General features: G+C 40.6%; 1 protein-coding gene across 1 annotated transcript; it reads left to right on the forward strand.

Moving 5' to 3' along the window:
• The first annotated feature begins 1,316 nt into the window (after positions 1 to 1,316).
• LOC140636661 (uncharacterized) lies at positions 1,317 to 15,410 on the forward strand. The gene is made up of 5 exons (XM_072832135.1): positions 1,317 to 1,458; positions 3,778 to 3,945; positions 4,359 to 7,213; positions 7,868 to 8,127; positions 8,656 to 15,410. The coding sequence occupies exons 1-5, from the start codon at positions 1,348 to 1,350 to the stop codon at positions 14,814 to 14,816; spliced, it is 9,555 nt and encodes a 3,184-aa protein (XP_072688236.1). The 5' UTR covers positions 1,317 to 1,347; the 3' UTR covers positions 14,817 to 15,410.
• The last annotated feature ends 11,275 nt before the right edge of the window (positions 15,411 to 26,685 follow it).

The raw sequence follows: 26,685 nt of genomic DNA on the forward strand, positions 1-26,685 counted from the left end.
GGGAGAATTTCAGGCTATTTTAGTCTGGCATCTTACCAGAACTAGACATCTATTTTAACTTGCTCAGTATCTGCCTTATGTATTAGATAGTAAACTCCAGGAAGGCAGACAATTATTCTTGTTCACTGCTTTACCTTCAGCTCTCAGCACAGAGCCTAGCATATAATGAATATTGAGTAAATATTTGTTGAACATGTAAGTAACTCACAACATGAAGTCTTCAGTAGGAAAGAAGAATAGATATAATTAAGTCTAAAAATTATGTTTACAAAAATAAGCATCCCAATGAAGAGAAAGAAGGGCTGCAAAGCCAGGCTCCAGTATTCTTCCAGCTATGCTGCAATGGACTCACCTAAGGTCACCTCACAGCTTTCTTTTGTGACAGTTTTTCCTGTTTCTAGATTTCTTTTTTTTTAAATTTTTATTTATTTATGATAGTCACAGAGAGAGAGAGGCGCAGAGACACAGGCAGAGGGAGAAGCAGGCTCCATGCACCGGGAGCCCGATGTGGGATTCGATCCCGGGTCTCCAGGATCGCGCCCTGGGCCAAAGGCAGGCGCCAAACCGCTGCGCCACCCAGGGATCCCCTCTTTCTAGATTTCTAAAGATCCTACTTCACTCCTTTCTTCTTTAATTTTTATTTTTTTCTTTTAATAATATAATTTATTAGGTATAACTTACATGTAATAAAGTACGTCCATTTTAAGTGTATGTTTGGATGAGTTTTGACAAATTTATGTACCCATATAACCACTACCACAGCCAAGATATTGAACATTCCCATCACTACTTTAAAAAGCTCCCCTTTTGGGGCAACTGGGTGGCTTAGTCGGTTAAGCATCTGCCTTCAGCTCAGGTCATGATCTTGGGGTCCTGGGATCAAGCTCCGTTTGGGGCTCCCTGCTTAGTGGGGAGCCTGCCTCTTCTTCAGTTCCTCCCCCTGCTCATTCTCTCTCTCTCTCTAAAACAAATGAAAAATCTTTTTTTAAATAAAGTTCCCTTTTACCCCTTCTCAGGAATCTCCCAGTCTCTCAGCCCCAGGTAATGACTGATTTGCTCTGTTCTTATGGGTTAGGTGACTCTTTTCTAGAATTTCATAAAAATGGAGTCATATAGCATATGCTCTTTGGTGTCTGGCTTCTCCTCCTTATAATGTTTTTGAGATTCATCCATGTTGTTGCAAGGGTCAGTATTTCATTGTCACTCTGATTTTTCTGAAATAAGAGAGTTTCTCCTCTTTCTAATATTTTCTCTTTCCCTGTTGCTCTTCTCTCAATTCCCTTGATTTCCATTCTAATGTCAGATGTTGTGATAAGTCATTTTTACCTTCCACAGGGTCTGTAATCCATGATGTCTGTAAAGAGCAGGAACATTACAAAGATGTCACCTTCACCCAGTCTTATTCCTCAGTGGAAGGACTTGAAAGTCCTCATAAATCATAGCCTGGAAGATATAAAGGTAATGTGTGTAAGGGGTATGCACATAGTGGGCTTTTACTAAGTATCCCTGACAAGGCAGCCTGTGGCATGGGCAACATGTGAGCAGCTTTGGAAGAACCCTCCCATACCCCTCAACAACTCCTTCTTCTAGATTAAGATGGTAACAGTGATAATTAAAACATATTCTGCTGAATAATAATAATAAAAAAAACAGAAAAGGGACTCACATGGATTAAACAAGCAGGAGGTGCCTTTGTGTTACAGGTTGTCAAGGACCCATGTTGTTTTCCTTTTTTTTCACACTATCCTTAATATTTTAGTTTATCATCTTAAGGTTATGAGCTAGTTCCTTCACTTCCAGGCATTGGCTTTAAATTCCAAGAAGAAAGAAGGCCAGAAAGTACAGAGCTGTGCCAGCCCTGGAGTACCACAGTGCCTCTCTATATTGCCAGAATTTCTGGGTTCATGATTACCTTAAACAAGATCTGAGTTTTATTGGGATGGAAGGAGGGGGATGAGGAAGGATGGGGAATGATATAGAGTAGGCAATAGTACGTACAGGCACAAATATATTGCTTGGGTTTAAGATATTCTCAGTCTTTTAGAGTCTTCCTGAGAAAAGCATTAATACTGTTGAGTGAGTGAGCGAATTATTTGTACATAAAGTCTGGAAAGGAGAAGAATGGTGATTAACTAATGGAATAAGGGGTACGTAAATGAGTTTTCAGGTTCAATGAAGAGAAATGGGAGACTAAGAGCTCAGATACCAGGGTCCTTTCTCTCAACTCTCCTGTTGTCACTGAACCAGCAATGACAGTGGAAGCTCTCCAGCTCTCTGTATTCTGTATTCTCTCAGAATACATAAAATTGGAATATGAGAAATATAAGGAGAAGAGAGAGACTCTTAAGTTGCTGATAATGGCCTTAGTATACTCTCAAATCTTTTGTGGATGCAGAGAAACTCAGACAGTTAGATTCATGGAACATTGTTCAAGAGGCAGTATAGTACAGGCATCTGCTGAGAAGAGGGACCTAAAAGATTTTATGAGCCTCAATTAATTAGTATAAGGAGCTCATGTATTTAAATCCTAGATATATATTATGTCACTGGAAGATAGCATGTGTGTTGTACATATTCTACTGTGTATCATGTTAAAAGATATATATCTCTCTTAATATACCACACACACATATGCACACACACACACACACACACACACACACACACACCCCACTGGTTCAGAACACAGAATGTTAGAGCTGAAGCACAGTTAACCCCATGTTGTGAATAGCACACATTTTCCTTGGATGCACATAAGAATAGAAAGGTGCATGCCAAAGAGTCTAGCTCTAATGCCCATGTGGTGGGAATTCTATGTCTGTAAAGTATGAGTTTCCCATAGGCAGTGTATCTTGGAGTGTGATGGTGACAGGAATGGTCCTTTGGGTATAGAGAGGAACTTTGAAGAGTTGTTCAAACTGTGACAGGTAGGGATATTTGCCATGGTTGGATTACTTTGTCATATTCATATAGGATTGTATTCCTTTCTTTTGAAGTACTTTTTTTGTTTTGGACAGAGATTTTTAAATTATTTATAATTTATGTTTCCCTCATTGTACTCTTATTTTCTGAAAGCTATGACTGTGTCTCTTTTGCTCAGCATCATATCTCCAGTGTCTGTCATAGAATGTACCAGCCTTTCTTAAATGTTCCTCATCTAAACCATGGAAAACAAAATTATCTGAGGGGCTATTTTCTTAGTACCCTTAAGGATGGTACATAACTACTAGCATTCTAGATGCATAGGGAAGAAATTAATGCCTTATGTAGAATGGATACTTTAGGACATTAGGGCTTACTTCTTATGGAAACTTGGTTGAGAAAGGCTGGTACTTTCAATCAAGATGTGGTGATCAAGGTACTTTGAATCAAGACATGGGTGAGGGTGAGGGAGGGATGACTCCCCCAAATAGTGCTTTCCAGTGGTAGGGTGAATAAATGTTGGTTAGCTAAAAAACAACAAATGTCCACTAATCCTCAATAAATATTTATTTTTTTTTAAAGATTTATTTATTTATTTATGAGAAACACACACACACACACACACACACACACACACACACACAAACACAGAGGTAGAGACACAGGCAGAGAGAGAAGCAGGCTCCATGCAGGGAGCCCGATGTGGGACTCGATCCCGGGTCTCCAGGATCACACCCTGGGCTGCAGGCGGCGCTAAACTGCTGCACCACCGGGGCTGCCCTCAATAAATATTTATTAAATGAATGAGTGACTGGGTACTCCGGGCTTTTAGCTCAGGCTGCTCTTCTCTTTCAGGCTGATGAAAAACCAAAGAATGATGTGATTGTATTGAGTGACTGGCCTGAGACTCTCTACCAGGAGCCTCACCATCCCCAGAGCAAGCCTTTCATCTGCTTCTACTCCATCAGTGTCAACTATTTTGTGTCCTTAAACTGGATGGAGCCACATTCAAAACAAATACAGGTAAAGCTACCTCATTTTTTCCTTCCATCTTAATTCACTTTACATATATCATACCTCAACTGCCCTCATAGTCAGAATGATGAGAGTGGATTCTAAGTTAGCTTATTTTAATATTCATCTCCATATCCCAATCTGACCTAGATGCAGTGATCCTTTTTCACCTCTAGTCATCAGGTCCAGAGAATTCATATTCCCCAGAAAGCAGACTGAAGGCCAAGGAAAGAGCTTTAAGCATCGTGTTTCTATTACATACCTGAATACCAGTACCAGGAAATTCCCCAAATCAAGCTGTGCAGTCTTTCCTTGGTCTGACAGGAAGAGACAAGTATCTAAACATTCAACCCTTGGTATGCCTCACTCTTGGGAAATAATCTGCCTCCATGTCAGGGCTTTCATCTTTCTTCCTCTTCTAGGCAGTACTTTGGGTACAGAAGAAAGATACAGAAATGGGAGGAATCATAGAGAAGATGAACTTTCCTGTGATGGATCAAGTGCCACCCGTTGAAACAATGGTCCACACAGGTTCTTCCCACATGTTAATTGCTTACTGTGGTGACATGCGCCTGCGGCTCTTCGGAGATCATCATCGAGCATTCATATCTCTGGGCACAGTGCCCTGTCGTTTCTCCATCAGCTGCCTCTGCTATGACTCAGAAACTGATATACTGCTCTCTGGTACCTTGGGAGCTGTGGTTACCTGGCTTATCATACCAAACGGCAGGGGCCTCCAGATGGCACAAATAATGCCCATGCCTGATCATGAGCTTGTACAGGGCTTTTCCCTGAATGGCCCCCATGGCTCCCTCCTGGCTTTCTGTGAGAATATGGTGAGGGTCTTTACCCACCAGGGTCAGGGCCAGCTGAAAGAGGTTAAAAAGTTCACTCCCATAGCCAGTGGCTCTTCCATAACCTGCTCATTCACTTGTGTCTCTCAGGGCTCTTTCTATGCTGGAAACAAGGATGGAGAGATCCATGCTTGGGGTCTAGACCAGGGTAACTTCCTCCACAGCTTCCAAGCCCATTCCTCTTCAGTGATATGTGTTCATAGCCGGCCAGAGACCTATACTTTACTAACAGCAGGCCAAGAAGGTGTAGTAAAGGAATGGAATCTTGCCTTTGGGAACTTGCTGCGGCAGCTGAATATTGATGAAGATCTGCAGCGACTGCAGTTTATTGATAACACCACTTTTTTCTGCCAGACCACCCACACTTTCTCATTGCACCACCTGCCCTACTTTTATAGCCTCTTCAATGTCTGTGGTTCTGCTCCTGAGAAGGTGCAGCGGGTTTGCTGTGGCCATAATTGGACTCGGATCCTGTGTGCCACTAAGGATGGTTTGTTGCGCTTCTTGTCTCCAGTAACAGGAGATCTCCTCGTTATCACCTGGCCTCTACTTATCATGGATAAGGCCATGGCTTGGGCCTATGACTCAGACAAAGAAGAGCTCTTTGTGGCAACAGGCAGTTCAGAGGTGCTGGTGTTTGATGCAACGCACTCTCCTTGCACAGCCAAGTACCTGGTATGCACTTCGGTAAACTCTAGGGATAGAGTAAGATGCCTGGCCTATGGGCAGTCCCATTTGGGTATGGGCCTAGGAGGACTGATGTTCTGTGGGCATGACAGTGGCATTGTGAGAATCCTCTCCCACTATAGCTATGCCCGAATAGAAAAGACTGTTCACTCTGGGGCAGTTTTGGCACTGTCTACCCTGGAGGGTCCCCAGGAAATCTCCTTACTCTGTTCCTACGGCATGGATCATACTTTATACCTGACAGAGGCTGTGCTTCAGAAGAACAAGGTAATTCTGCAGCCCATAAACAAAATTCTATGTGCTTGTGCCCTAACACATGTGATACTCTTGCCAGGTTCAGTGGGTGCTATCACTGAGAACCACTGCTGGCGTCTCTGGCACTACCAAGATTTTCTGAAATCTTCAGAGTCAAAACAAAGTTCTGTGTTTAAAGAAACAAAATGCCTGCACCAATGTGCAATAACTTCATTTGATGTCTGCTATTCCCTGAAACTTTTTGTCACAGGGGGCATTGATGGCTCAGTCCGGATCTGGGATTTCCATGGTAGGCTTATAACTGAGTTGGATTCAGCATTGGATTTTGGCCCACTCTGCTTTGCCAATAATCGGGGTGACCTGCTTTTGACTTTCAACCAGAGTCTTTACCTGGTATCCTGCTTAAATTTGCTCCCTCCTACTCAGCTGATTCACCTAGCTAACCTAAGCAGTGCAGATGATATACAAGAAGTCCCTAAACCCTTTCTGCCTAGTTTCTTCCTTTCTTTTGAAAGAATATTTGTACCCAAATTTGTTTACCTTGGACAAGGGCTCCAGGAATTACAGGGTCTAGAAGCCCTTCTTAACAAACGGGTCATTGCCTTTGACAACACTGTGCCCCATGTTGTAGAGGAAGAGAGACATATGTCCACTGTGATTCAAGTGGAACCCAAATTATACTTTTCAGGGGATAAGAATATTGCTTTTGACCCCAAGCATAATAGTACTCCACACATGGTTCCTGCTCAGTTACAACTTGCTGACTGGGATGGATTGAACTCTTACCATATGTTACATTGCTTCTTTGGTAAAGGGCAGCAATGGCCCTTCGCTCCTGATGGCTACATCCCCAACTCAGTTATCCGTGCCCGCCTTTGGCCTGATGGTACCCCAATCTTCTTACGCTATGATCTGTACCAAGATAAGGACTGGGACATGACCAAACTTGTCAGATCCCTGACACTGTCACCTGTGACTCTACTAGAAGAGAACGTCTCAATGAAAAAAGAGGATAAATCCAAGAAATGGAAAAAAACTTTCTATGATATTCTAGTAAGTATGATAAACCAAAATTGGACAGGAAGAAAATTTGATGAAGAGCTTATAAATCATTTAATTGAGGCCATCCTCAACCTCACAATTTACTGTTCTGTAGATCAATATAAGACATATATTACTGTACTGGCACAAATTTTTGCCACTTATCAAGTATCTTCAAGATTGTGCTATGAGGCTGCCTGTCGCCTAATGGAAGATACAGTCCATCCCAATCCATGCATCCGTGAGCTAGCCTGGGAGGGATTGGAGAGGCTAGGCATCCTGAGCCATCTCTTTGCTGTTCCACTGGCTATAGGATTGATGGACAGTGATGAGAATGTGCGGGCTAAGGCCTTACACCTTATGATAAGAGTCACAGGCATCCAAACCAAGACTATGCTGGTAGGCCTGCTGAGCAAAGAAGAAACCTTCCGAGAAATGCAGTAAGTTGGCTGGTGGCTTTCCCTCTTCTGTTTCTTCTAGCTCCTAACCTCCAAAATATGATTGCTTATTCTCTTTTCACACAACTTGTTCTCTTCTTTTTCTCCCACTATGTTCTTTGTTTCCATTTGCATTTTTTCCCTGATGCCTACCCTTCCTCTGACCATTAGTTAGTCTGCCCTTCTCTCACTTCTTCACTTCCTTAAGATTCCTCATGACTCAAGTCCACAAATCTTCCAATCAAAAAAGCATCTTGTATCTGACAATTCTATTCCTTGCTATGTTTGATTTTTTAAAAAATATTTTATTTATTCATGAGAAACACACAGAGAGAGGCAGAGACATAGGCAGAGAGAGAAGCAGGCTCCTCACAGGGAGCCCGATGCAGGACTCGATCCCGGGACTGGGATCATGCTCTGAGCCAAAGGCAGATGCTCAACTGCTGAGCCCCCCAGGTGTCCCTGATTTTTTTCTTCTTTACCCGCCCTTTACTTGAGATGACTCTGGATTAAATGGCTACTTTATCCCTGCCTGTTCAATTGTAATTTCTCCTTTTCTTCCTCCTTCTCTCCCTTCCTTCCCTCCTCCACATCCTCTTTCAAATCATGTTTTATCACTGGCTGGGTATCATTCTTCTTTCCTCTTGACTTTTGTAGGCAAGAATTTATTGGAGAAGCCTCTCTGGACCAGCTACTGGGGATCCAAGCTAAAGATATCCAGTGCCTGCTTACTCAGGTAAAGCAGCGGCTAAATGAAAACTTGACCTTGTCATATAGAGACCAACAACCTACTTTTCATTCAGACATATCAATGGCTGGCGAACCTGAGATGCTTGTCAAACGAATAGTCGTACCTGAAAAGATCACCAAACCAAAGGAAAGAATGACACATGTTCAAGCAAAGAGAAGACAGCTTAGTATGTATGGGTTAATATATGGGGTATATTTGGGTACCAAAAGTCAGAGTCAATAAGGCCAAAGTATTTAAAATGATATTGGGAAATATTATTACCTAAAGAGATTCTTTTCCACAGAAAATAGTCTTTGTGGGAAAGAAACACATATGCCACAACAAATACCAAGGTCTTATTTATTTAGGATATGGAAGCTGGGATAAAATGGCAAGCATTTCTGTACCATAAAGCCTCAGTCCCCTTTGCCTTTTTGTTTTTTTAAGATTTATTTATTTACGAGAGACAGAGAGAGAGAGAAAGACAGAGACACAGGTAGAGGGAGAAGCAGGCTCCATGCAGGGAGCCTGACGTGGGACTCAATCCCACATCTCCAGGATCACGCCCTGGGCTGAAGGCGGCGTTAAACCGCTGAGCCAACCGTGCTGCCCTGCCATTGTGCCTCTAATGGCAGTTCATTGGACTAGATGTTATAAAGGATATTACTCAGAGCCTCTTTTTTTTCTTAACTATTTTCTCCCAATATCTCTGCAGTTAAAAAGGAACTGAGAGTTTCCAGAAAGCCAATACAGACAAAGTTTGTAAAATTTAGCTCTGTGTTGGTACCTTCAGAGGATAAAGATGAACAAAGAGAGGCAAGACGATCAGAGCAGATTGACACCCAGCATGTTGCCTTAGAGCCTGAATTACCATTAAGTACTTTCAGCCCAGCCAAATATCAAGAGGATGCTGAATCAAAGGAGGTCATGGTGGAAGCCACAGAAGAAGGAATAGGCCACATGGCAATCACAGAGATTATGACGGCCATAGATCAATGTGGCATGAAAGATTATGAAGAGGTGTTCCCTAAGGTGGAAAGACATGAAGTAGAAGGAGGAGGCCACATGGAGGTCACAGAGTTTATGAAGGCCATGGGTCAACATGGCAATAAAGATTATGGGGAAGTGTTCCCTAAGATGGAAAAATATGAATTTATGAATAGGCTTTGGAAAAGGGCAGTAAAAAGAGGCTATGAAAAAGTAGCTGCAAAGTTAAAACAGGAAAAAGACTTGAAGGATATTTCAGAGACAATTGTAGAAGAGACCAAGGAAAAAGGCATGCAGATTACTGAGGAAGAAATAGATACAAGGAAGAAACATGGAAAGAGTGGCCGAGGTTTGGCTGGTATGCCTGGACGCATTGGTAGATTAGATACCAGGTCTTGGCGGGATGACATTTGCTATCTTGTTACCTCAAGGATAGCAAGTTCCTGTCCAGGAATGTTAAGGGATCTGGGTCAAGAATTGGTGGACTTGGCTCAGGTGATGCTTGCTCCCCAAGATCCCAGCTGGGATCTCTTTCAAGAGATCTGCCCCCTTTTAAAGGATTCATCAGAATTGCATGAAAAGGTGGTAGAAGAACCATTCATTATAACTGAAAAGGTGGATACAGAGGTTGTTGAGGAAGAGAGGACAGAATTGGGAGGACAGAGAGGTAAAAAAGCATTAAAGGACAAGGCATTTTCTCAAGTCAAGAAAAAGAAAGATGCTTTCTTAGACAAACTAGTCTTAGAGAAAAGGAAATTTAAAAAAGAAGCAAGGAAACTGGGCAGGCAAGAAAGGAAAATAGCTGAGGAAGAAAGGAAACTGAGTAAAACAGAGAAGAAATTAATGCAAAGAAAGGAGAAACTGACTCAGGATAGGAAGAAACTGACCCACCAGAAAGAAAAAATACCTTGGGATGAAAAAATAGTGGCTTCTCCACAAGAGAAATTAACAAGCAAGGAAGAGCAGAAGTTAGTCTTAGGAGGAAAGAAAGAGACTGGAAAAGGGGGAAAACTACTAAGGGAAAGAAAAAGAGTTACCCAAAAGAAGGGGAGGGCAGCCCTGAAAAGAGGAAAGTGGGACTGGGAGAAGATTATGATGGCCCATGAAGAAGGCATGTGGTGCCAAGAAGAGGGGTTGCCTACCTGGGGAGAGAGGAAATTGTCCCAGGAGGAGGAGGAGCTGGGGGATGAAGAGGAGGAGCTGGGGGATGAAGAGGAGGAGCTAGGTGAGGAAGAGGAGGGACTGGGAGAGGAAGAGGAATGGCTGGGAGAGGAAGAGGAGGAACTGGGAGAGGAAGAGGAGCAGCTGGGAGAGGAAGAGGAGGAACTGGGAGAGGAAGAGGAGAAGCTTGGTGAGGAAGAGGAGGAACCTTGTGAGGAAGAGGAGGAGCTGAGTGAGGAAGAGGAGGAACTGGGGGAGGAAGAGGAGGAGCCAGGTGTGAAAGAGGAGGAACTGACCTGGGATGAAGAGGAACTAATATTGCACTTAAAGAAACAAGTTAAGAGCAGGGAGGAAAAGTCCCATAAAAAGAAGAAAGATGTCCAAGATATGGAGAAACATGTTGAGGAAGAGGCCCAGAAAAGGGGAAAATTAGCCCAGGGAGAGGAACATTTGTCTAGCAAAGAGGAGGGACTATCTGGGGAAGAGGGAAAACAGGCATCAGAAAGGGGCAGCTTGACAGAGCAAGAAATTAAATTGACCCCAGAAAAGAAGAAATGGTTAGAAAAGGAGAAAAAAGAGGCCCATAAAAAGAAACAAATCCAAGAAAAGAAAAAACAAGCTGGGAAACAGGAGAAAGATCAAAAAGAAAGGCAGACTAAGAAAGAGGAGAAAGAAGCCAAGGACAGATGGTTAGCCCAGAAAAGAAAGAAACTGGGCCTAGAAGAAGAGGAAAAGCTTGTGGAAAAGGAGAGAAGGTCCCAGAAAGAGGAGGAAAAAAACAAGAAAAAGAGGCAATGGGCCTGGGAAAAAAAGAGAGCAGACTTAGGAGAGGAGGAACAGGCTGGGGAAAAGGAGAAATGGTCACAGGAGGAAAAGAAACAGACCTGGGAAGAAAAGAGATGGGATCAGAAAGAGAAGAAATTGGCTCAAAAAGTGGGGAAACAGGCTAAGGGAAAAAAACAACGGGCCAGAAGAAAAATGAAACTGATCCCACAAAAGGAGAAAAAGATAGCAGAAATTGAAAAAGTGTCCCCCCAAAAAGAGAAACAAGCCAAGAAAGAGGATAAATGGGTTGGGAAAGATAAGAAAGCCACTGATGAAAAAGAAAAGCCACCCACAAAAAAGCAACTAGCCCCACAAGAGCAGAAACAATCCCAGGAAGAGAGGATATGGAGTCAGAAAGAGAAAGAGAGTGATCAAAGAAAACAATGGGCCTGGGAAAAAGAGGAGCTGTATGTAGAAGAGGAGGAACACGCTGGTGAAATGCAGAAGTCCCAGGAAAAAGAGGAAAGAGCATTGGAGAAAAGACTGACCAAGAAAGATAGTAAACTGGCAAAGGGGGAGAGTCATATTGGTAAGAAAAAAAAGGCAATAGCCAGAAAGGGAATTGGCATAACAAAGAGAAAGAAAAAAAGTGAAGAAGAGAAAGAAGTTATGAAGGAAGAGGAATTGTCCCAGGAAGAGAGGGAACTGGTCTGTGACACTAGGACCAAGGAGATGGGTGTTGCCAAGGAAAAAAGAAAACGAACCAAAGAAGAGAGAATACAGGCAATGAGGAAACTGGACATGGAGAAAGGGATTCCTTCTGAAGACAAAGAGGCTAGTTCCAGGTTAAAAGATATAAGGAAGAGAGAGAGTTACCTGTTGAGGAGCCTAGCTAAAATAGTTAGAGAAATGAACATAGTGCCACTGGAAAAGGCAGAAATATCTGAGGAAGAGAGATCATCCATGATGGGGAAGTGGATGGAAACAATGGAAATGGAAGGCCAGAGGTGGGAATTTTTTAAGGAACAGGGAGAAATAATGAAACAAGAGAAGGAGCTGGATCAGGAAGAGAGAAAAGTAGATGATAGACTGGCCACCAAAGAGAAAACACTGACTGATGGAGACAGCTTGCAGGAGAACCAAAGGTTATTAGAAAAGGTCCTGGGAAAGATACTATTAGATAAAGTTCAGGTAGAGAGTATATTAAAGGAAGTCCAGGAACAAAATCTGTTAGGAAAAAAGCAGCTAAAGAAACTTCTGAGGAGAATTGAGAAGAATAAACCAGAAAAAACTCAACTAAAGTGCTTATTAGAGAATATCAGAGATACCCTGTTTGAAGGCTTATCTGAGAGTTTGACTGAAAAAGAAATAATGGAAGGTCCAGAGAAGAAGGGGAAAGAGGAAGAGAGTGTCCCTGAGGAAGGAAAAGAGGAAGAGATTCTGCCCAGGGAAGAGAAAGGGAAGTATCTGATTAGGAAGAAGAAAAAGAAGGCAAGCCTGAGTGAAGAGGAATTGGAGGAGAACTTGGCTAAGAAGCATAAAAAAGAGAGTTCAACCCAAAGAAAGAAAAAGGAAAAGAAGTCAACTGAAGAGAAAGAGAGGCTGAGTAAGAAGAAAAAGGAGAGCCCACAAGAGGAGGAGGAGAGCCTGAGTGAGGAGAAGGAGAGCCTGAATGAGGAGGAGGAGGAGGAGGAGGAGGAGAGCCTGAGTGAGGAGGAGGAGGAGGAGGAGGAGGAGGAGAGCCTGAGTGAGGAGGAAGAGGAGGAGGAGGAGAGTCTGAGTGAGGAGGAGGAGGAGAGCCTGAGTGAGGAGGTGGAGGAGGTGGAGGAGGAGGAGGAGAGCCTGAGTGAGGAGGAGGAGCACCTGAGTGAGGAGGAGGAGGAGGAGAGCCTGAGTGATGAGGAAGAGGAAGAGGCAGAAATGGAGAAGATAGAGAAAAGAGAGAAGGAGGAGGAGGAAAGGCAGAAGGATGCAGAGAGCAGACTTATGAAGGTGATACGCTCAGAAGAGAGAGTACTGAAAACAAAGCTCTCCAAGGAAGAAGTGAGCTTATCAAAGCTAGCAATAGAAGATAAAGCTCTTGCTGAGAAAAGGGAGGGTATAACTAGAAGGGAAATGCCTTTTACGAAAGAAAGATTGCTTGATGGAAAGAGATATCCCACACTAAGGGATAAGGTCATGTGGCCAACAGTTCTGAAGAGCCCCTTCAAAATACCACTCCCAGGAGCCCCAGAAAAAGAGAGAATGCCCCTGAAAGTGTTAGGGGTTCATTTGGATTTGAAAGGACAGGAAAGTCCACTTCTTGGAGCACACCCTATGACAAGTTCTTGGGGAAGACAAGAGGATGTGCTCTTGGAGAAAGCCAAGAGTATGGGAACAGGCTTAGAGACACAGATCCCAGAAGGCCTCCACAGGTTAGAGTCCCACTTATCTGATATCATGAAACCACAGAGACGTGAACATAGGTCCAAAGGTAAGAAGTGGAAGCGGTTCTTTAAGTACCAGGATTCCCCAGTGGGGAAAACTGAAGGTCAGGTCCCAGGGCCAGCCCCAGCCCTAGCCCCATCCCTTACTTCTATACCAGCCAAAAGGCCATGCCACTCAGAAGCAAGCTTCTCAGATGAGGACTGGATTACCAATGCCTTAATAAGACTGGAAGCAGGAGAGCAGCTTTCCAGGGACAGTTTCCATAGACTGCACCAGCATCTCAGAGACTTCACTTCAAAGGGATATTTGAAATGGATGCATCGGTGCAGTCTTAAAGCCATTGCTAAACACCTCAGGCAGAACCTAGAAGTAAGTCACACAGACATATCACAGCCCTCTAAGGATGTTTGGAGTCCAGTGCACTTAAAAGTGATCCCTCCAATTAGAAGAAAACAAAAAGAGAGCTGGCTAGAGCCATTATCTATTGTTGAGCCAGTGTTACCATCAGCTACCAGGAGGTCTCAAACCCCAGAAGCTCTCAATTGGCATCTCTTAGCTGAGTCCCAAAGGAAGAAGCAGGCACAACAGTTATCCTCTGCTATGAAGGAGATACCGCACCTTTATCCAATCAGAAAACACATTCCCACAACTGTCTATCCTTCTGTGGGTAAGAAATCCCTGGACTTGATATTCCAGAAGGACTTGCAGGCCTTGAGGTATAAGGGAGGGCTCCCCAAATTTCACATGGCAAAGAGGGAAGCACTGCCCATCCCTTCACCAGTGTTACCATCAACCACTAAGAGGATTCGAGTCCCAAAGGCCAATTTACACTGGCATCTCTTAGGAGAACCTTACAGGAGTGCGCGGGTACAGCAGTTATCCAAGGCTCTAAGAGAGATGGAAATGAAACACTTTTATCCTGCTGCAAGAGAGATTTTCACAGGTGCCCATGCCTCTGTGGACAAACAAACTCTAGCACTGATGTTTCAGAAGGATCTCGGGGCTTTTAAGGGAAAAGACAGGCCCCTCATGTTGCCTAAGTTGAAGAAGGCACAGACCACCTCTAAAAAAAAGGAAGAGGTGCCTCAGTGGGAGACATTTGTGGCACTGTATTATGTTTTGCAGATGTTGCAGCAACGATATGCAAAAGACAGCACTGCTTGGATGGAACAGTTTTACCGACTCATGGATCTGTACCAATTTAAGTCCCCTCAAATCCAGAGGCTTCTCTTAGAGTTGCTGCACAGAGAAGAACTCCAACCCCGAGAGATTATGTACCAAAAGGCCCTGAAAACTCAGGAGCTAGTCCCTGGTGAACGGTTGTTCTGTGGCCTGTTTTGTGGTCATTCCCATGTCCCTGCAGGTCCTCTCAAGTTCCAGAACGTTGTACCACTGCCTGGGAAAAGCAGAGTGCATACTATCCAACCTGTGGGCATTGCCCAGTATGGGTTCCTAGAACTTGCCTGGAAAAACCTACCACAAGTCAATTCTTACCTTATTGAGAGGCTGCCCAACATCCCTACTCCTACTCTATGATTTGGCCTAATATTAGGACTTTGGGGTCTTAGTGGGAAATAACCCTGGCCATAGATTTTAAGCCTCCTTCCCTGTTCCCCACTTCAAGGTGGGGCTAGACAAGGACTTGTACTTATTTAGCTCCAGAAACCTGCTTGCCTTGTACTGAATAAAATGGCATTTCTCGTTTGTAACAAACATTTTGGCTTATTTCTCTTCCTCCCCAAGCCTAGAATCCCCATAGAAAGTAGGTATAGAAAACAAGTAACTTTTATCCTAACTGGACCAATTGTTTTTTCAGTCAGTTGGGTACATCCTTTGGAGGGTAGGTACCAGTTGATCAACTTTTGATAGAAAAGTCTGTCCTTGAGCTCTTTCCTTTGGTTAATATTTCCTTCTTCAAAGGTCCCTAGGGGGGAGAGTGTCTGGCACAGTTGGGCTTTTATTTATTTAGCATTAATCTGAGAGGAAGCAGAGAAGACCCATAATTTTGCCCCTTCATAAACTTTGATCTGAAGTTCCTGAATGTCTCTAAATCTCAGTGTTCTCATCTACATAATGGGGAAATAGAGTGAAAAAATGATTAAGAATGCCAACTTTGGAAAAAAAAAAAGAAAGCCAACTTTGCATTTGGAAGAACTCTCATTCTAGTTCTTTTTCTGCCATTTATTAGCTCTTTAATCTTAGCTTTTAGTTTCTTCAAAGTAAAATGGTGATAATAATGCCTACCTCGGTGAAACTCTTAACACAATTACTGGAATATAGTTCTCTTTTTCTAATAGGTAGCTATTTTAATGGCAGATGTAACTATTTGTTTTATTTATTTATTTATTTATTTATTTATTTATTTATTTATTTTAGATGTAGCTATTTGAAGTGTGGAGATGAAAATATGAGGTCTAAGACTCAAAGAATATTTGAATCCCTGCCTTTCAATTTGACATGTAGTCTTGAGCCAGTGATTTCACCTCTCTTAGCCTCAGGTATTGGGTTGTTTTTGTTTTTTTTAAGTTTTTCAATTGTTTACTTTATTCTAATTCTCAGCTTTATCATGTGCAAATGAGGCTCACTGGGAGGCTAGAATGAGATTCTGGGTATGCCCATATTAGTGTACTGGGAACGCAGGAAAGGAACTGAAGGATAGAGGAGGGGCCTGGCACCTCAAGGGAGTTTGAGGGTACCTAGAGAGGGGCTATAGAGCTCAAGGAGAGAGTCTGCAAGAGCAAGAGAGGAGCTAGAGCTTGAAGGTGTTTGGAAGCCCAAGAGAAGATCTTGGGCATCAGAAATCAGACTCCTGAGGGAGGTGACAAATTCTGAGGAAGAAAGTTTGGGAGCCCAGGAGATCAGAAGCTTGAGTACTGGGAAGAAACCCTGGAGCAGGAGACAGATCTCAGGGGAGAGGTATGAGCCCCAAAGGGAATAGATGAAGTTGACAATGTACAGAAGCTAATAAGTTCTGGGAACAAATCCCATGCCCAGCAAAGCATAAGAAAGAAGAGTAGAAGAAGCAGATTTTGATGTTAGAGGAGCCATGGAGCCCTTGAAGGAAGAACCAGAGCTCAGGGGAGATGCCTAGAACTCATGAGAGAAGTCAGAGTGCGAGGTAGAAGGGTTTAGGAGAAAAAAGAAGCCTCCAAGTTTCCAGAGAAGGAGCTAGAATCCAGAGAAGCAGTCTGCAAGGTCAGAGTAAGTTGAATAAATCTAAAGATTAAAACATATAGCTATATATGAGGTAATTTCCTCATGTAAAATAATAGATGATATATTTATACATTATATATTATACATTATATATTATTATACAATTATTGTATTATACAATTATAATACAATCATATATATTATACATTATATATATTGTATATATATTGTATATATATATACACATATATAATGTATATTGTATATATATCTATATAGTCTTTACCTCTGGTTCCTGCAAATATTTGGTCTTTGACCCGTTTCTGATACAGAACTCCTAAACCCCTTGGAATCTCTTGGGAGATATGAGTGACTTTTGTTCTAATGAGGTTACTCTTGGTAGACTCCTAGAAAGGGGCTGCTCACTAGAAAGATAAACCATGCATAGAAGCTTGGAACTTTCAGCCACATCTCCCATCCTCTAAATAAGGGCTGGAGATTGAGTTAATGATCAATCATGCCTACATGAAGCTTCTATAAAAAAATACCTCTAAAAAAAAGTTTGGGGTTCAGGGAGGTTCCAGGTTGGTGAACACATTCATGTGCCAGAGGGTAATGCATTCCAATTCCATGGAACAGAAGCTCCTGCACTTAGGACCCCTTCACATCTCACCCTACGTATGTCTTTTTCTGGCTGTTCATCTGTATGATTTAAAAAATCATCTGTAATAAACCAGCAATAATAAGTAAACTGTTTTCTTTGGTTGTGTGGGCTGTTATAGCAAATAATTGAACCCAAGAAGGGGATTGTGAGAGCCTGCATATTCTATCCCAGTCAGACAGTTCTGGGTAATCTGGATACCAGCTACCTCTGATTAGGGTCTGAAATGGAGGGCAGTCTTGTGGGACTGAGCCCTTAATCTGTGGGATCTGTGCTAACTCTAGTTAGTGTCAAAATTGAATTGGATTGCAGGACACCAGGTTCATATTGGAGAACTGGTCTGTGTGGGGGAAAAAAACAACAACCACACATCTGATGTCAAAGTGTTGTGAATGTGAGTAAAGGAAAATCCAATCAGTTTTCCCTAGGCACCTCCCCCCATCAAATATCTCCTCAAATATCCTATTTCCAGAAGAGGGAAAAATAAAATGAAAGGTATTAAATCATGTTTAGTCTGAGGAAAACTGTTAATAGTTTATAATAAGATCTGCTATAGCAGGAAGGTGAAATTTGTTTTTCTTTAACACTAGGGAGTTTTGCCAAGCTTTTTATGATCCCAGAAACAAAAGAACCATAAAGAAGAAACTGAATTTGATTTATTTACATCAGCAGATACATTTTTAAAAATTATTTTTAACAAAATTTGCCATTTGGGCCATTTTCAAGTGTACAGTTTAGTATGTTCACATTGTGCAACCAACACCAGCCATTTTTCCAGAAGACATTTTTCATCTTGAAAAACTAAAACTCTGTTGCCAGTTTACAGTAATTCCCCATTTTCTCTACCCCCCAACTCCTGGCACCTACCATTCTACTTTCTGTCTCTAAGTACCTCATATGAGTGGAAAAAAGTATTTTTTCTTTGTGGCTTGTTTCATGTAGCACAGTGTCTATGTCTTCAGAGTTCATCTATGTTGTAGCATGTGTCAGAATGTACTTCCTTTTTAAGATGGAATGGTATTCTATTGTACATATATACCATATTTAATCTATCCATTTATCTGTTGATGGGCACTTGGGTGGCTTCCACTTTTTGGCTATTATGAGTAATACTGCTATGAACATGCATTTCAAAATCTTTAAAAAATTTTTTTGGGTATACATCCAGAGGTGGAATTGCTGGCTTATATGGTACTTTTTCTTTTTAAGATTTTACTTATTTATTCATGAGAGACACACACAGAGGCAGAGACACAGGCAGAGAAAGAAGCAGGCTCCATGCAGGAAGCCTGATGCAGGAATCCATCCTGGGACTCCAGGATCACGCCCCGGGCCGAAGGCAGATGCTCAACCACTGAGCCACCCAGGCGTCCCCTTCTTTTACTTTTTTAAAGGAATTGTCAGTTGGCATAATTTTAAAAATACCATTAGGGTTCACTGTAGCGATTGTTTTCTGAGTTTATGCAGTGATCTAAATCTGTGTTTCACAAATTTTGAAATAAAATATAAGGCTCCTTATGTATATTTTAAATTTTAATTGTTTCATTGAGGTGTAATTAACATATAATAAAATGTACAGATATTAACATATTTATTTATTTATTTATTTATTTTTAAAAGATTTTATTTATTTATTCATGAGAGACACACACAGAGAGAGAGAGGCAGAGACACAGGCAGAGGCAGAAGCAGGCTCCACGCAGGGAGCCTGATGTGGGACTCAATCCTGGAACTCCAGGATCACACCCTGGGCTGAAGGCAGGTGCTAAACTGCTGATCCACCCAGGGATCCCAATATCAACCTATTAGTTCACTGAGTTTTGACAATTGTATACATCCCTGTAACAACTACCCAGACCAAGGTAAAGTATTTCCATATGGCCCTTTCCAGTTTTTTGTGCCAATTTCCAGTCACTTCTTCAACTCCCTCCTTCAAGGTAACTACTCTTTTATTACATTATTTTTTCCTGTTTTTGCACTTCATATAAATGGAATGAAGTATGCAGACTCTTGTTTTGGGTTTATTTGCTCAATATGGTTTTTTTTTGAGATGCATCTATATTGTGTGTATCAGTAGTCTGTCCTTTAATCATTGTATGATTTGATCGATATTTGAATTATCTCCAGGTAGAGATATTATGAATGAGGCTGTTATGAACATTCTTGGACAAAACTGTGAATATGTTTTCATTTCTCTTGTGTACTTACTTCAGGATGGAATTGAGGTTTTTAAGAATATTTCCCCAAAGGGCACTGGGTGCCTCAGTCAGATAAGCAATAGACTCTTGATTTTGGCTCAGGTCATAATCTCAGGGTCCTGAGATTGAGTCCTGAGTTGGGTTCTGCACTCAGTGTGAAGTCTGCTTCTCTTCCTCTCCCTGAGCCCCTCCCCTCACTCTTTCTATTAGATAAACAAATCTTTAAAAAAAGGAATATTTTCCCAATATTGCCCCTTAATTTGAAAATTTATATGGAAATACAAAGGACCTAAAAGAGAAAAAATAATATTTAAAAGAAAAGCAATGGGTGCCTGGGTGGCTCAGTCGTTAAGCATCTGCCTTCGGCTCAGGTCATGATCTCAGGGTCCTGAGATTGACACAACAGGCTCCCTGCTCAGCGAGGAGTCTGCTTCTCTCACTCCTTCTATCCCTTTCCCCACTCATTCTCTCTCTCAAATAAATAAAGTCTTAAAACAATTTTTAAAAATCAACTAGTAATTTCCTCAAGGAAGGCTGCTGGAATTTTTGAAAGGGGGTGTATTTTATAGATCTATTTAGAAAGAATGGACATTTTAAGAATATTGATTCTTCCAATGAACATGGCATCTCTCCACTTGTTTGAGTCTGCCTTAATTTATCCTAACAGTCAATTCATTTTCAAAACAGAGATCATGCACACCTTTTAGGTAGACTTAATGCTAAGAAATTGATGATTTTGTGTCATGACGAGTGGTATTGTTCATGTCACTTTCTGTTTGTTGGTAGAATACAGAAATTCAATTGAATTTTGTGTATTAATCTCATATCCTATGAAGTTGATAAACTCACTAATATTCTAAAAATATTCCATAGAGTTCTCTTCAAATGCAAACATGCTATTTGCAAATAAGTTTTGTATCAGTAAGCAGAGGACACCTGTTATCAGTTGAAGCAGAGACTAAGTTGGAGATTTGTCTTATACCCTTATCCTATCTTTTGTTTACTTAGCTACTTAGCTTTTTAAGACCTCAATTCTTCAACTTGTAATTGCTTTAAAAAAGTTTTACTTCATCTCTTCTCATATTTATTCTTTTTATTAAAAAAGTTTTACTTCATCTCTTCTCATATTTATTCTTTTTATTACAATATCACACTGACTAGGATCTCTAATACAATGTTGAATACAAGTGGTGAGAATAGGCATCCCAAACTTAGGGGGGAAGTGTTCAAAATTTCACCATTAAATGCATGTTTTTCCTACATTCTTTTTATCAGCCTAAGGAAACTCTTCTCTTTTTTTTAGTATGCTGAAAATTTTTATTATGAGAATGAATTTTTGTTGGTAAACATTAACAGAAAAGTTGTTAAGACCGCACAGATTGTTCCCATAAATCCCATACCAGGTTTTCTCTATTGTTATCTTACATTATTATGGTACACTCTCAATTAATGAACCAGTGCTGATACATTATAAAGTATTTTTTAAAGATTTATTTATTTATTTATGATAGACATAGAGAGAGAGAGAGACAGAGACACAGGAGGAGGGAGAAGCAGGCTCCATGCTAGGAGCCCGATGCGGACTCGATCCCGGGACTCCAGGATCGCGCCCTGGGCCAAAGGCAGGCGCTAAACCGCTGAGCCACCCAGGGATTCCCCCATTTAGTTATCAAACTATTAATTTGATAAATATATTCAGATTTTCTCAATTTTTACCTAACGTCTTTTCCTCTGTTCCAGGATCCCATCTAGGACACCATGTTATATTTAGTTGTCATATTCCCTTAGGATCCTCTGGCTGTGACAGTATCAAACTTTCCTTCCTTTGATGACATCAGAAGTTTTAAAGAATACTAGTTAGAAATTTTGTACAATGTCCCTCAAATGAGGGCCTGATTTGTCTGATACTTTTCTCATAATTACGGGTTAATGGGTTTTTGGGAGGAAGACCACAGAAGCAAAGCACCATTCTTATCAAGTCATATCAAGTATAATACTACAAACATAAATTTTCACTGATGAAGTTAACTTGATCACCTAGCTGAGGTAGTATGTGTCAGACTTCTTTATTGTAAAGTTACTTTTTCCCCCTTTCTATACTGTGTTTTTTGGAATGAATGGAATGAAGTCATTATGCACAGCTCACATGCAGGGACTGGAGAGTTACAATGCACCTCCTTGAGGGTTGAGTAACCACATACATTATTTGGAATTCTACCACATGGGAGAGTTATTCTCCCCCATTTATTTATCAAATTATTTGCATCATGCATATTTACTTTATATGTTCGGTTATATATTCATGTATTTTGTTGTTTAATTGTTCAGTGCTATTGGGAGCTTTTTCTTTAGTTTCTATATTCTTTTGACTCACCCCCATCATTGTGGACTTTTTAAAAATTCAGATATAGGGGCCCCTGGGTGACTCAGTCAGTTAGGTATCTGACTCTTGGTTTCAGCTCAGGTTGTGATCTCCTAGGTCGTGAGATCAAGCCCTGAGTTGGGCTCCATGCTTGGCATGGAGTCTGCTTAAAGATTCTCTTCCTCAGCCCCTCCACATATTGTGCATGTGTATAAATATAAATCTTTAAATAAGTAAAATTTGAGGTGTAATTGGCATTGTATTAGTTTTAGATGTATACACAATGATTTATGTATATATTGTAAAATGACTACCAAATCAGTGCTATTTGTTGCACATGGCAGTATTTCCTTCTTTATGGCTGAATAATATCCCTTAGTGTGTGTGTTAACATTTTCTTTATCCATTCATCTGTGGATGGACACCCAGGTTGTTTCCATGTCTTGGCTACTACAATAATACTGCAGTGAACATGGGAGTGCAACTATCTTTTCAAGATAGTGATTTTGTTTCCTTTGGATAAATACCCAGAAATGGAATTGCTGGACTTTATGGTAGTTTTAAATTTTTTGAGGAATCTCTTTACTGTTTTCCATAGAGGCTTCACCAATTTGTATTTCCAAAAACAGTGTACAGTCCACACTCATGAGTTATTTCCCCAACACTTGTTGTTTCTTGTCTTTTTGATAATAGCCGCTCTAACAGGTATGAAAGGTATCTCATTAGAGTTCTCATTTGTATTCCCCAATGATTAATGATGTTGAGTACCCTTCCATGCACTTATTGTCCAATTATATATCTTCTTTGGAAAAATGTCTATTCAGTTCCTCTGTCCATTTTTAAAAACTGAATTGTTTTTTCCTACTGAGTTGTAGGAGTTCTTTGTATATTTTGGATATTAATCCCTTAACAGATATATAATTTGCAAATGTTTCCTCCCAATCGTAGATTGTCTTTTCATTTTGATTTCCTTTGCTGTGCAGCTTTTTTGTTTGATGTAGTCCCACTTGTTTGGTTTTGCTTTTGTTGCCATTGCTTTTGTGTCAAATCCAAAAAATCACCAAGACTAACATCAAGAAACATATCTCTTATGTTTTCTTCTAGGAGTTTTATGGCTTAAGTCTAATGTCAAGTCTTTCATCCATTTTGAGTTGATTTTTGTGTAGAATAGAAGATCATGGTTCAGCTTCATTCTTTTGTATTTTGCTGTCCAGTTTCCCCAGCACCACTTATTAAAGAAACCATCCACTCCCCACTGTATATTCTTGGCTCCTTTGTCATAAATTGAACATATAGCATGGGATTATTTCTGGGCTCTATTCCATTCCATTCCATTCCATTCCATTCATCTATGTGTCTGTTTTAGTATCAATACTATACTGTTTTGATGACTATCATTTTATAATAGTTTGAAACCAGGAAGTGTGATACCTCCAACTTTGTTCTGCTTTCTCAAGATTGCTTTGGCTATTCGTCTTTTGTGATTCAATACACATTTTAGGATTTTGTTCTATTTCTTTGAGAAATGCCATTTGGATTTTGAAAGGGATTGCACTGAATCTGCAGACTGGGTAGTATGCACATTTAAACACTATTAATTCTTCCAATAAATAAGCACAGAATACCTTTCCATTCATGGCTTTAAATGTCTTTCATCACTGTTTTATACTTTACAACAAACAGGTCTTTCACCTCTTTGGTTATATTTATTCCTAGGTATTTTCTCTTTCACGCAATTGCAAATGGAATTGTTTTCTTAATTTCTTTCAGTTCATTATTCATGTATACAAACATAACTGATTTTTTATATTTTATATCCTGCAACTTTGTTAATTTCATTTTTTAGTTCTAACAGATTTTTGGTGGACTCTTCAAGGTTTGCCATACATGTCATTTGCAAATAGAGACAGGTTCACTTCTTCCTTCCCAATTTGGATGACTTTTATTTTTCTTGCTTAATGGTTCTATCTAGGTTTTCCAGATCAATGTTGAATAAAAGTGGTGTGGGCACCTTTGTCTTGCTTTTTTTTTTTTAATCTTTTCAGCTTTTCACTGTTCAGTATGATATTACCTGTGGGTTTGTATGGCTTTTATTAGGTTGACGTACATTCCCTATATACCCATTCTGTTGAGAATTTTTATCTTGAATGAATGTAGACTTTTGTCAAATGCTTTTTCTGGATCTACTGAGATGATTATATGATTTTTATTATTCATTTTGTTAATGTGGTGTATCACATTGATTTGTAGATGGTGAACCATCCTTAAATCTGGAATAAATCCCACTTGATGAGCGGGTAGGATCCTTTCAATGTATTGTTGAATTTGATTTGCTAATATTGTGTTGAGGATTTTTGCATCCATCTTCATTATAGGTATTGGCTTATAATTTTCTTTTCTTGTAGAATCCTTGTCTGATTTTGGTATCAGAATAATTCTGGCCTTGTAAAAATAAGCTTGGACGTATTCCCTCCTCTTCTATGTTTTAGAAGAGTTTGAGAAGGTGTTAGTTCTTTAAATGTTTGGCAACAATTTTTTTTTATTGTGTTGTTTGAGGATTCACGTGTTTCTTCACTACTGGGAAATTCTCAAAAGTTAACATTCTTATCTCCTATCCCTTGTTCACTCTATTGATTCTCTGGAACACTGATTACAAGTAGGTTAGGACTTCTTATTCATTGATATTGCTTCTTGGCCTCTCATAGTTACTATCTGTACATCTAAATTATCTTTTTATTTTTCTCTAATTCCTAAATTACTCATCCTCCCCCACCACCCAGGTATATTAAATCAGTTAACTGTTTTGAGGTCTGTCGTTTTTCAAACCTGTCTAGTATTTTTTAGTATTTGCTTTCCCTGTTGTTTTTTTAATATCTATTTTTATTATCACTTTAGCAATAGTATAATTTTTGAGATTTACAGTATAACATCCAAGCAGTAGTTCTGTTTTCCCACAGGAGTAAGCATGGCTTGCAAGTGTTGGGAAATGAATGGATAACAAAGCTGTAGAAAATATGAGTGGATTTCTGCCCCCTCAGGCCCATGAGGGAATGCCACTATTATTATATGCAGAGAGGTAAGAGCAAAATTTTTTATACTTGGAATACCAAAGAAGTAAATTCAGTCTTTTGTTCAGTCAGACTAAGCTATGCTCAGGAAAGTTCAGGAAATTCCTGGTCCTGATGTGGATCCCCAGAATCTTTCCTTGTTGTAAGGGAAGCTGTGAGTCTCCTCTGTGAAAATTTTGAGGGAGAATGAATATGGCAAATGCATGAAGGAAAAAACATGGCTAATTTCTGTCTCCACTCCAGAAAGAGACGGAAATCCCTGGTGCTGAAGGAAGGAGTGGCTGTTGTCCAGATTTGCTCAACATATCTGGAGTGTAGAGGGGCTTTTTAAAATAAGTCAGTTTGGGAGACAAAAGTCAAGACTATTCTCTCATGAACCTAAAAATGTATATAATTTTTATAGTATGCACTGTCAAGTTTTCTGAAGAGGCTAAGATTTTACCCTATGTGATGTCTAGTGGGCTAGCCCATTAATATTTCATGGAAGCTGACAGAAGACATGAGATTTCTGGTTGAAAACAAAGGATTTTACTCATGGCATACCAAGAACCGTAAGCTTCATATTTGTGTCAGTTCTCCATACCCCAAAGTCCCAGAGGCATGCAGCAGGTGACTGAGCCTAGGCAGATGCCTATACACAGGGTGGTGGATTACGTTACAGGTAACAAACATTGAACCTGAGAAGGTTGCTACTTTATAGTAGAGCCTGTGAGCAAGCTTCTGTCTAGAGTGAGATTTTTTTCTCATGTTTGAGATTTGCCTGCTGCAAGCACAACCCTGAACATGTCCAGATAAAATGTGATTAGAGATTTGTGGTTTTGGTACACCCAGTGTATTAGTTTGCTAGCACTGCCATAACAAAATATCACTGACTGGGTGACTGGGTGATTAACTTTCTCACAATTCTGAAAACTAGAAGTCCAAAATCAAGATGCCAGAGATGGCTGCCTTCTTGTGTGTTCACATGGTTATGTCTTTGTGTCCAAATCTCTTGTTATAGAAACATCAGAGAGATTGGGTTAGAACTCACCCTAAGGAAGAAAAAAAAAAAGAACTCACCCTAAGGGTCCTTATTTTAACTTAATCACTCATTTAAAGGCTTTAACTCAAAAAACAGTCACCTTCTAAGGTAGTGGGGGTTGGGCTTCATGATTTCTCAAAATTTTTTTGGCAGAGGGGGAGCACAACTCAGCCCCAAACACTCAGCAATAATATGCAGAATTGTTGAGGGTTCAAGACAGAGATTCTTACTCAACATGCACATATATGGGAACATTGCAACGAATTTTCCTAAGCTAAACAATCTTTTGTAACCAGCACTCAGATTAAGAGTAGCATTGGGGATCCCTGGGTGGCGCAGCGGTTTGGCGCCTGCCTTTGGCCCGGGGCGCGATCCTGGAGACCCGGGATCGAATCCCACGTCGGGCTCCCGGTGCATGGAGCCTGCTTCTCCCTCTGTCTGTGTCTCTGCCTCTCTCTCTCTCTCTGTGACTATCATAAATAAATAAAAATTAAAAAAAAAAGAGTAGCATTAATACCAGCACCTTCAAGTTTCCACTTCATGGTTCCCTCCAGTTGCTACTTTTTTTAAAAAAATATTTTATTTATTTATTCGCAAGAGACACACAGAGAGAGGCAGAGACATAGGCAGAGGGTAGAGAAGCAGGCTCCATGCAGGGAGCCCAATGTGGGACTCGATCCCAGGACTCCAGGATCACGCCCTGAACCAAAGGCAGGCACTCAACCACTGAGCCACCCAGGCATCACCAGTCACTACCTTTGAAGGAAACCTCTGTCCTAATTTCTTAGAGCATAAACTAGTTTCCTAATCTGTACTGTTAGAAAACATAATTGAAATTATATATTACGTAGTCCTTGGTATCCGGTTTCTTTTTCTCAACAACATTCTTTGGGGGATTCATACACATTGCTGATGGTAGTTTCAGATGATTCATTTTCA

This window comes from Canis lupus, chromosome 1 (genome assembly GCF_048164855.1).
Source record: "Canis lupus baileyi chromosome 1, mCanLup2.hap1, whole genome shotgun sequence".
NCBI lineage: Eukaryota > Metazoa > Chordata > Mammalia > Carnivora > Canidae > Canis > Canis lupus.

Coding starts and splice junctions, on each gene's coding strand:
- LOC140636661 (XM_072832135.1), top strand. CDS start 1,348: ATGATGTCTGTAAAGAGCAGGAACATTACAAAGATGTCACCTTCACCC. Junction 1,459..3,777: donor ATAGCCTGGAAGATATAAAG/GTAATGTGTGTA, acceptor CTTCTCTTTCAG/GCTGATGAAAAACCAAAGAA. Junction 8,128..8,655: donor AGCAAAGAGAAGACAGCTTA/GTATGTATGGGT, acceptor ATATCTCTGCAG/TTAAAAAGGAACTGAGAGTT.